This window comes from Papaver somniferum, chromosome 9 (assembly GCF_003573695.1).
Source record: "Papaver somniferum cultivar HN1 chromosome 9, ASM357369v1, whole genome shotgun sequence".
In the NCBI taxonomy this organism is placed as follows: domain Eukaryota; kingdom Viridiplantae; phylum Streptophyta; class Magnoliopsida; order Ranunculales; family Papaveraceae; genus Papaver; species Papaver somniferum.
The window spans coordinates 83015511-83027781 of NC_039366.1; the positions used below are offsets into that span (position 1 = coordinate 83015511).

The following is a 12271-nucleotide window of genomic DNA, read 5'->3' on the forward strand; positions in this document are numbered from 1 at the left end:
AGTGCGAGATAGTGTGAGAATAAAAGCGTTAAGGGACCTTCCTTCTTTAAAATTACATATTTAAAGAAAAACAATTAAATTTCATAATTGTCTGAATCACCAACATTCAATGTTGACTATTCCCAACTTCTCATAGTACTCTTCCATTTTTCTTTGTAATGCACTCCATGTGTGATACTATTGAAGGTATTTCGATTGTGATGTTCAACAATTACATTGGTAAAAAGGATAATATAATAACCCACGGACACAACAACATGGATAGGGAGAATCATAATCATAATAATACTTTCATGATAACCTGTTAATATTGCTCAATGGTGTGAAGCCAGCATCTACATCCCTGGATGTGATAAAAAATAATGTTAACTTTCTCCAAATCTTTTACCTGGCTAAATTGGGGTCTACGCCAATTAATTTGGGCCTACACTACAGGACAAAAAAAAGGTCATTGAAAGGTAAAAAAGAACACCCCTTATCCAATTATTTTTTAAAATGGTTAATTTACCCCTTGATTAATTAACGTTAATCAGGTGATTAATTGATGTTTAATCAAATTAAACTAGAAATTAACTAATTTTGATTCTTCATCAAAACGTGATTTTTTTTTATTTTTTTGAAAAAACTCGTCCAGAATCGGTGGATATTCATGCTCACATAAACCGTTCGTAAGAATCGGTTTATAATGCTTAGAACATAGACCCGATTGTAAAATTCATGAGTTTTTCTGTGATTTTTTTTTTGCCAGAATCGGTTTATGTTAATTCTCACATAAACCGGTTGTTAATTTGTGCATTTCTTCGACTGTTTCGCTCATAACTTCTTCGTCCGATGTCGAAATGACCTCATTCTTTTTGCATTCAATTTCAAATTTCATGATCTATAACATAAAGAAAAAAATTTCAAGATTTGTACAAAAATTCAAACATGGTTAATGAATCGGTTGATATGTGCATCAGCATAAACCGATTATAGTTGATGTTCATCACATAAACCCATAATCGGTTTATGTAGGTGTACCATATCTACCGATTTTGGGGAACATCAATAACAATCGGTTTATGTGGACCATTAAATAATCCTATTGTGGGCATAGCAGTTAAGAAATCAAAGGTTGTACAATCGGGTTATGTGGACATACATGTAATCCGATTCTAACAAAAAAAATATACAGAAAAAAACGGTTCTGTTTCATACCAGAATCGGGCTATGTGGACATTAACATAGACCGATTCTGGTGCAATATTTCCAACCAGAATACACATTCAGTACAATCGGTCTTTGTGGGCATGAACAAAATCCGTTTTTAAATAAAATCGGTTCATAAGTACATTGACGTAAACCGATTCTAATAAACCCAGAACACTTTGATTTCAAAAAAAAAAAAAAAAAAAAACGAATTTTAAGTGATTGCATGTTGCTAAAACCTAATCTAGGGGATTGGGTTGCTAAAAAAGTACTTGATTCGTGCCATTCATTTGCTTCTATGACAATCGAAGATGGTTCGTATTAGGGGAGAAGAAGAGAAGAAGAATCGGTTGGAGATGAAGATGGAGATGGAAATGAATTTGATTTTGATTTTGATTTAAGTTTTTAGTTTTATGATTTTGATTTTAATTTTGATTTTGATTTTAGTTTTTAAGTTTTTAGTTTTATTATTAGGATTTGGTGGGGACACATTTGTAGTATTAGTATTTGATAAAGAGTAAATTGGTAGTTTCATCTTTTAATGACTTTTTTTGTCTTGTAGTATAGGCCCAAACTAATTGGCATAGGCCCCAATTTAGCCAGGATATTTTATTCAATGTTTACTTTTTATTGCTAGCTACAACATATAAAGATCCCTTTTTGGCACTCAGACAAAACACATGTATAAACTATTTCTACTTGTTCACATGGATTGTTGGATTCAGTCAACAATGATCCTGATTACCAAACTCTAATATTAAACTTTAGGGGATCCAAATGCAATTTTGATCGTAAAGTTGGATACTAAAAACTAAATATCCCCTTTGTTTGCAAACTCCATTGGTTGCATACTTTTGTCATCGATTATTTGGTTCAGAAGTATTTTCACCATTCTTTTCTTTTCACTTTATCCCCACCTCGATATCCTTTAGACGCCTTTGTACTGCTTTCCAATTTTTGTTCAATATGGGTCTTAGAGCAGTTCTCATGGGATGAACAAACTCAGAGTTTGTTCATTTTGCTCCCACTATGGAATGAACAAACATGAAAAATGGATGTTCAAATGAACAAATCTATTCATTTGAACATCGAGTCGGAACATCCGGCGCGCGTCTGTTGTAAGGACGCGCGTCATCCCTACTAACGCTGGCGATATTCTTGTTGATGCCCGTGTTTTCTCTACGAACGCGTTCTTACTTACAGCGCCAGAATCATTACCAAAAACGTCAGCGTCTGACCCAATGTCGCCAACGGCTACATCCGAACGGATGAAAAATCTGGTGATCCAACGGCTATATTTTTTGAATTCTATAAATACTCCTCATTTTAACTCTAAATTCACACATTCTACACATTCTTCTTCTCTTCACTCTCAATTCTTGATTGAACATGTCTCGGCCCCGGCGAGTTCTGTATGCTAAAGAAGAAGATGAATCTATTTGCAGAAACTATGTTTTTTTCTACTCAGCTTGCTTCGACAAACTATCCATGGGTGAATTTCTGGGCGGTTATTCACGATGGGTTCTGCAGTGACACTCGTAATCCGAGTCGTTGTTCTATATCTGACATATAACATCGTTTTGGTACAATTAATAAAGAAGTAAATGAGTTTGTAGCTTTAACCATACACGTAAATCGATATCGACTGAGAGGTGAAACTAATGCTGAGATGGTGACAAGATCATTGGCTGAATGGCGAAGATGGAAAAATATGGCTTTTCCTTTAGACAAATGTTTTGAAATCCTTAAGGTGTTGAACAGTTTCAACCCCTTCCTTGGTATTGTTGTTCCACCAAGTACTTCTTCTCATTAGTGAAGCTAATGTAATGTGTAGTGCGTCGTAAGTCGTAACTTAGTGAAGCCAATGTAAAACGCTTTTACTTTTAAACATATGTAATTTTATTTAATTAAAGACTGACGTACTTTTAAAACGAAAACTACAAGTGTAGAAGAATTAAAAATTACAATAATCTATCTAACGTCGCTCATCTCTAGCTCCCCCATTGTTATTTTCTGGAGCCAATAATTCAGAAAGTCCTGGGGATAGAACTGGGAAATGACCCAAAGCCAACATAGTTTGTAATTTCCAAATGGGGATAGACCTGATAGGCCTGGCTGACCTGGCTGAACAAAATTAGGCGATTGGTAAGCACTCTGCGTACTCGGTCCTCCAAGCATAAAGGAGGTTTGTTGTGGTGGTGGTGTTGGTGTGTAGCATTCACTTGGGTTGTAGGGCACATTCGGGTTGTAGGGCGAGAATGATGATGAAATGCGCCTAGGTTCAAGCCGATATGCCTGAGGTTGAGATAAAGGCACAATTTATGGTGAAGCAGTATTGTGTTATGTTTCTCGCACCACATTATTGTGTATCTCGCACCAATGTTTCTTCACTTTCGTGCCAACCTGATTTGTTGTTTTCTTCACTTTCGTGCCATGATGATCTGTTGCTCCTGGTGGAATCGGAAGAATGTGGTCGATGCCCATCATTTGGACTTACAGTTGGAGTCAATCCATACATTGTGTCTGTATGCCATTTTCGTACTTGTTCCAAGTGCATCGCCTCTACTTGCTGATTCTTCCAATGTAAATCATTGAGTTAAATCCGCAACTCTTCCTCACTGGCAGGGACATTGGAGTAAGGATAATCACGGTTCATACCTTGGGAAACAATGGGGATCGTGATTGGCTCACCTTGTGAAGTAATACTTTGCAGCTCCCACCGAATTTCGGGCATATTTAACGAGGATGATGAAGAACTTGCACATGTTCTGGGATAAGTCATAAAGCTTGGCTCTTCTGGAGGTGGTTGGGTAGGAACGATACTTGGATTATGGGACAAGTTTGATAACCCTGGGAAATCAAACCCATAGACGTGCATGTTTTGTGTCCCAATCACAGGCTTCGTAATTGACGTGTACCAGTTGACATACTGCGCTTCACTAATATCCAATTGTGTATTTAGTTCATACCTCTCCCAACCGGTTCTTCTCAGACGATAAAAATATGATGCATAGGTTTGCATCTGTTGTACCGGGTTAATTGCAATTGCAAATATACCTTGTATTTGGTACTGCACTCTTTCTCCCATATACCAAACCCCTCGTTTCGATTCCGGACTGAAAAAACAACTCTACGCTTAGAATAATCAACAATACATACTCCAACATCATCACTATACTGAGGTAAACCATCGTAAGGGCGAACAACTACGTTTTTGTGGCTCCGAGTCATCTGATGTAACCTGTAAACAAAACTGGAACCCAAGACGTCACTGCCAGTGTTCTTGTCTAAGTTGTCCTTCATATACATGTCCAACATTGGAAATCTAATTGTCCCGTCTTTTAGGATTGGTTTACCAACACGGAAGTAGGTATACCACCAATACTGCAAATTACTCCATAATTTTAGTATATTAAATAATCTACATTTATTCATAAAAATTATTTAAAAATCATTTAAATTTAGTAATAATAATAAATTTAAAAATAATAATTTTGATATTTACCTCTATGATGCTCCAGAAACCAGTGAAGTTTTTATCCCCCATGGCGCTTTATCCAACGCACAGTACAATTCTGCTAAAATTGCAGATTCCCAACCATAATCTGGTGCTTTGTCGAGATCTTCTAACGCTTCAAGCCAACCAGCATGAGCAACATAAGTTGAGTTTGGAAAGAATGCCTGACCCAGTACCCATAAGATAAACATCCTTTCGAGTTCATCATAGTCATCTACATGTTCAGGGTCTCTGACTTTGGTTAGGAAAATCTTCAAGGCCGCACATCTAATCCCACCTCCTTTTAAATTTTTATAATCTTGATGCATGTTTGTTTCCAAAAACGAGGGACAAAACAACTCCCATTTTCTATTTGACATCCATTCGTCTTGGTTGAATGGTGGCGGGTCTCCCTTTCCACTTGGAATCCCAACAATGAAATACAAATCAAGGGGAGTAATTCCTATTACAAGTATAATATCAACTATGATATTCTTTTGATTATTTAATATTATTTAGAAAATTTAATTTAACTTAAGTTAAAAAAACTTACCAATTTCGAAATCCAAAAAATGGAATGTGTGCGTCGTCAGCCACCACCTTTCTACCACTGTTTTCGAATTTTTTTTGTTATGTTTTATAGGATTAATTCGATAAAGCGCACGCCAAGGATATCTGTCAACCCTTTCTCGGACTGCAGACGGTAGACCAACATAAACAAAATTTAATTCTGAAAATCCTCCTCTCATAGTATAATACTCATCACACCGTTCACGATGCCCCGACACATGACCTGGGACTAATAATGGAGCAACAACTATATTTGGCGCAACAAACTCTGCTTCTCGATTTTGAGTAAAATCTACACTTGTGTGAGGCAACGGTGCCGATTCATTGTTCCGATCTCTTTTCTTCTTTATATTACTCACCGCTCTTCTCAATATGTTCATATTGTATAAAAAAATTTGATTCAGAAGAGTTTTAGAAGAAGGAAATGGTAGCGGTGTGACTGAAAATGAAATCAATACAACGAATTTATAAGGGTTGAAATTCGACCGTTGAAAATATAGGCGTTGGAGAGTCGACCGTTAGAGACTTTGTTTCTAACGCCCGCGTCAGAACATCGAGCGCCCGCGTCAGCACACCGAGCGCCAGCGTCGGGCCTTCCAACGCCCGCGTTTTGCCTGCAAACGCATGAGTCTTTCGTTCTGTCGCGCGCCTGTTTCTTCAAAGCCCAATGCTTTACCATAGTGGAAAACCCAGTTTGGCCATCCACGTGACTCAACAAATATTTGAGTTTGGCCATTGCCATAGGAATTGCTCTTAGGTCTAGGATTGCACAAGACCGCATCGAAACCGCAAAACCGCACCGAAACCGCGCCGAAATCGTTCATCTAAAAGTCGGTTAAGGTTTTAGAAGTGATAACCGTAGGATCTACGGTTTTGTCCATGGTTTTAGCACAAAACCGCACCGAACCGACCATAATAACCGATTGATAGTAACCATTGATTTCCTCTAATCTGAACCCTCCATCTATACTATATAACCCTAGTTGAACCCTAAGAATTTTCACTCTCCTCTTAATCTCTTCTTTTGTTCTTCTCTTCTGCTTGCCTCTAACTCACAGCTGCACAACCACTCATCACCATCACCCTCCAAGAAGATCAGGACCACCATAATCACTCTTTTCTTCTTCTTTGATTACATCTTCTTCTCTTTCTCTCTTCTCCATTTCAAACTACACCAACAGTACCTGCAACACCATCATCACCGACACCGGCCACACCATCATCGCCAGCGCCACAAGCTGACATCAACACCACCATCTCTCGATTGGTGAAGGATTGAAGAATAATTAGGTGTTTATAGGGGTTGATGGGTATATCAAAATTTTAGGGTTATTTTGTTTTCTTGAGGAGATAGAAATTAAAATGGAACTGAAATTCTTTAAATAGATTTCTCTGTGTTGGTTGGGATTCCTAATTTTCTAATTTTTTTTCAATTATCTTACTGTGTTTTCTAATGGGTTTTATTATTAATCTCGTTTTCATCTTTAGTTTTTCTTTGATCAACTTTTTGATGATTTTAGTGTTGTTTTCTGCTTTTTGTGCAAGGATTGGGTTGGGGTTTAATCAAAGATGAGAAACAACAAGATGCTATGTATGTTCTAATTTTGTATTCACACATATCATCAAGTTGTTTTTGTTAGATTTATTAGGGTTTAAACTTTTAGATGTTGCTGATGAAATTTTGAATAGAAAGTCTACGAATTTGTATAAATTCACACGAATCTTCAAAGGGATTTGTAACTAATAGATGTATATATGAAGATCTAATCCCAAAAATGGATTTTGTAATATACAGATGTTAAGTAAATGAGAATATTTTTTTTTTAATCAATAAGGAAGAACAGAATTTGAATCGGTTAAAAACTGTAGAAAACAAGAAAATAACCGATTCAACTCTGTTCGGTTTATAATCGAACCGAGTTATGAACAGTTCGGTGACGGTTTTTGAAGTGAAAACCGATCATATTACGGTTAGGTCAACGGTTTTACCAATAACCGTACCGAACCGAATCGTGTGCAGGCTTACTTAGGTCTCCTTTTATCATAAAATAAAAAACTGCACGGGCACTATCACTGGCAAGTTTGAATTTTGCTACAGATATCTCGAAATTGTCCCCGACCCCGTAACTCCTGGCGTCCGCTTAAATTCGCCGGTGTTCTACGTGCACTGAAAAATCCCTCAAATCAAATCATGTTTGGCGCCTCTGTTTCTAACACTTGTTTCTCTCTCTTCCTCGAAGTATTCAAACAAACCCTAAAAAATTCAAAGCATTCAAACTTACTGGTAAAAATTTAAATGCACGGAGAGAGGAGGGACATAGGTTTTTTCAGTACCACTGAGACAGTGAGTGTGAGAGAGACCCAAAACAACAACTTTCCTTCTTTCTCCCGTTCTTCAAGAACAAGTTATTAATTATTGTGTTCACCGCTCCTCTCAATTCTTTAACGGGCTTTAATTCAAAATTCCTTTCTCACCCACTTTCACTTATTTATTAAGGTTTTAGGGTTTAAACCCGAATTCCATTTCTACGGATTTTTCTGTATATTCTCTTCTCTCATGTGTATCTGATTAAATCATCATTGCATCAAGGTATTACTTTTAAAGGATTTTTTTTTTTCATTTAATTTGTGTTTATTTTGAGTATCATGAGTTCATTTTGTTTTTGTTCTTATCTGTTGGATAATTTTGCTTTTCCTGTGAATATTTGAATTTATTTTGAACTTTTCATTTACATTTGTGATTTGCGTGCACATTCTTTGTTAGGTTAAAGGTATTTGTTTGTAGTATTTAGGAGTATCTTTGTTCATTGATTACTAATATTGTAGATTTGCTATGTTTGGGTTTTGATCCTTCTGAAAATTAATATCTATGTGTTTGTGGTAAATGTGGTGGTTGAATATTTGATTTTATTATTCATAGAAGACTTTACCAGGATCTGTAATGGAATTAAGGAAATTTGGTGTGAGGAAACCTAGTGAGTAGTGAGAGAGTTTGTATTGTTATAGAGTGTCAATTAGAAGAGAGTGATGATTTACTAATTTGAAGAAGAGTGCAACTCGATTTGAGACTGTCATCAGGCATATCCATCTGCTCTTTAAATTAGTCTAGCATTTTCCTAGTTAAATCATTTTACTTCATGGACTGCCAATTCTCTACCAGGAGCACAATTCCCAGTGCGAGTTTAGGTAATTCGCAAGTTGATGATAATTCTAAGCATCTGAATTTGGAGGGAGCGGAAACATATATCCAACATGACTAGGAGTTGCTGAAACAGAAAATCATCATATCTGAGGGTTAATACCTTGGTTATCATTAGTATCTTTAGTCAATACTTCTCATATTAGAAGAAGATAAGTTATATTACTAGTTCTTCCAATTCAATATCTATTTATCTTTGAGTTCACTTTTTTGGAACTATCTAATAGTTTAGCAGCTAATACGATAAGCTTTGAATGTGGACAATGTGGAGTATGATAACTAGCATAAATCATCAGTGACACTATTTTGAGTGACTGTGCATGATACTCGGCATGCAATGGTCCTCATATAAACTGACCCTTGGATCATGTGAAGTATGTCAAAAACCCAAAACTTGAGATTGGGCTTGTATCAAACCGCTGTTGCTTAAAGTCTTAACCATCATGAGTCCTTTTTGGGAATCATTGCATTTGCTGGGTGCATCGAAGGTCAACCTAGTCTTTTATTGTGCGGCTATTACATAGTTCATAACAGGCTACTGGTAATCCACTATAAGTTCAATAAAGGTATGCCTTTTTGAGATCATCTCATTATTAAACTTTGGACATGAAAAGGGGATCAAATATCAGAAAAGATTGCACCAATCAAAGGGATCAAACAAGATCCAAATGTCAATGTCTTGTTAGATCTAGTCTAGCTCTCACGGACTATAGAGTTGAGGACGTGAGGATCATCCCAAAGTTTTGGCCTGTGATTTATCTCGATGCATTCTTGTAGCACCTTGCAAAGGAAAACGTGCAAGGATATTATTATCTATTTCTCTCTACATGAATTACATCAAGTGTTACTGATTTGGTTAATACATTTGTTAACAGAAAAACAGGCGACTGGCACAACCATTTTCCAATGACAACTGGAGGTGCTCTTTTTGATGACATGCGGACAAATCGCGAGGTTGCTGAGTCTCCCCAAATCGAAGACATGGTGGAAATCAATGAAAATGTGACTCCGCTACAGTGTTTAAAACCTAACGTGGTTGTTACCAGCAGTGTCCGTGAGCTATTGGAGTGCCCTGTATGTTTAAATGCAATGTACCCTCCTATTCATCAGGTAAGCTAATAAAGTTCTAATAATCCACTTAACTTGCAATTCCATCCTCAGGTGGACCTTATTTACTCCTTCTGGACTAGAGGTCACTGTAGTTATCAGTACTGAAGACATACAAATATGGGTTGAGAAGTATAATTAACATAAGCACTTAAACACCATTTCCCCATTTATAGATATAGGCAATCCAGGTAGGTAGGGGGTTTAACCAAGCTCAGTATCAACATCCATGCAATTGTCTAATGCCAACAAGTACCAATGGTATTGCAGTTGCCAGTTTCTATTGTGATTATGACGTAGAGGTCTCGAAGGGTGTAGTATGAATCGATCAGTTTAATCTAAAACCATTTTGCTATTATGTTTGCAGTGTTCAAATGGCCATACATTGTGTTCTGGATGCAAACCTAGGGTGCATAACCGTTGCCCCACTTGCAGGCATGAACTTGGCAACATAAGATGTCTTGCGTTGGAGAAGGTGGCAGCTTCTCTCGATCTCCCATGTAAATATCAGAATTTTGGATGCCTGGGTATTTATCCATACTACAGCAAGCTAAAGCATGAATTACAGTGTGCATACAGACCCTATAATTGTCCGTATGCTGGTTCCGAGTGTACTGTTATGGGCAGTATTCCTTTTCTTGTGACCCACCTTAAAGACGATCATAAAGTTGACATGCATAACGGAAGCACCTTCAATCATCGCTATGTCAAATCTAATCCACATGAAGTTGAAAACGCCACCTGGATGCTCACGGTATGTATTTACTATTTCTTGCTAATTGCTATCTAGTCCGTGATTGGTTTTGTTTCACACTAGGATACAGTTCAAATTTCTCAACTTTTTGATATCTCTCAATTTTGTATTGATTTGTTTTTTATTTGCCATGTTTATCTTTCTTGGATATGCATAAACCTTAGAATTGTTTTGGTGTCTCTAGGTTTTCAGTTGCTTTGGAGAATACTTCTGCCTACATTTTGAAGCATTCCAATTAGGGATGGCTCCTGTTTATGTGGCGTTCTTACGGTTTATGGGTGATGAACATGAGGCGAAGAACTACACCTACAGTCTAGAAGTGGGAGCAAATGGCAGAAAAATGGTGTGGCAAGGGGTGCCAAGGAGCATAAGGGATAGTCACAGGAAAGTTCGCGATAGTTTTGACGGACTAATAATCCAACGGAACATGGCTTTGTTCTTCTCAGGAGGAGACAGGAAGGAACTGAAGCTTCGGGTTACCGGCAGGATCTGGAAAGAGCAGTGAGGGTTTCTTTTCCTTCTCGCTCTTTTGTGCCAGATTAGATCTTCTTTTGTAGCGGTTACTTCTCCCACCTTTTCATGTGTTTTCTGTTTTTTGTTATGGATTGGAGAAAAAGCAAACTCTCTTTGCTTGTCCATTTCATCAAATGCATGATCAGAAACACTTCATTAAATATCCCATATATTGGCATATTCCTCGTTCTCTAATATGAGGTGAAATATATACACCTGAAATCTACTACAGGCTTCTATTCTTAATTTGTCATGGCTACTGCTGCCCCGTACGATGCGGAATGATCATGTGAATGAATTCTCTTTCTTTCTCCTTTGCGAACCCCCGATCTGTTGACCGTAAACCAGCAGTGCTCCAGTTCTGTTCCTCATTCGTGGGAATTTGTTGGTTACAGTTGAAATCTGGTTTGAGGCATACTCATTTTCTTTGAGGCATACTCATTCATTATACCATCTAGGGTGGGTTGATAAGGGGTGTCTAAAGGTAGCACAATTACCTGTATATCCTTAAACAATTTAAATTACTAGAGTGCCCTTATCCTCAAAAACCTAAAATCAAAATAAACTTTAAACTCAAACATCTTGGACTCCAATTCAATCAAGGAATTGATCAAGCAAAGCAAACACGAATCGAAGTGAGCGATGTTGGAGTGCGAAATCCAAATCTCAATTGCTCTTAGATGTATTTTAGAATGTATGTGTAACAAACCCATCTTGTTTTTGATTGATTTTAGTTTGTTTGATGGATATAATATGATTTCAAAGATGAAATTAGGTTTTCCGAAGATCAGTTCGGCTGATCTTGGAGTATCAATTTTGAGCCGAACCTAGTGTATGATTTAGAGAAACACTATGTTCGGCTAATTCGACTTTGCTAGACTTCGTTCGAATCAGCCGAACCAAAATTCATCAGTTACAGAGTGAAGTTCGGCTGAAAAGTTATCAGCCAAACTGTTCATCTGTTCAGTAGATCTGGGTTTTAAAAATTCAATTTTTTGACAGATTCAACTTATAAAAAGAAATTAAACCTCGTATAGAAGTCTACATATGATTTGAATCACACATTGTGGTCACTTCTAATCACTAAAATCTCAAAATTCAAAACCCAAGTTTTTTTTTCACTTCTTCTTCTTCCTCTCAAAATCCCAACTCTCTCACATAAATTTGATTTATCTACTAATTCACCACTAATAATTTAATTTTAATCAATCCTTAAAATTCCTAGCTAATCAAATCTAATCATAATCATTAACACCAATTATGTAAGGGTAGTTATGCCATTATCAAAAAGGGTGGATAAGGGATGATGTTGTTTTTTATTTACTGACCCTGTTTTGGCATTATTTAGTATGCCTCAAAAAAATTCAGTATGCCTCAAAATAGGTTTACAGTTTTATTTTATTTTTGTTTGACACAATCGGCGGGCTCAAGGCCCAAAAGAGAA

The 12271-nt window shown here is 36.9% G+C and overlaps 1 protein-coding gene across 1 annotated transcript; it reads left to right on the forward strand.

Annotated features, from left to right (window-relative positions):
- The first annotated feature begins 6264 nt into the window (after window positions 1–6264).
- Window positions 6265–11068, forward strand: LOC113310479 (E3 ubiquitin-protein ligase DIS1-like). The gene is made up of 4 exons (XM_026559169.1): window positions 6265–7844; window positions 9329–9563; window positions 9928–10314; window positions 10499–11068. Exons 2-4 carry the CDS (start codon window positions 9360–9362, stop codon window positions 10817–10819), a joined length of 912 nt encoding a protein of 303 aa, XP_026414954.1. The 5' UTR covers window positions 6265–7844; window positions 9329–9359; the 3' UTR covers window positions 10820–11068.
- Window positions 11069–12271: the final 1203 nt, after the last annotated feature.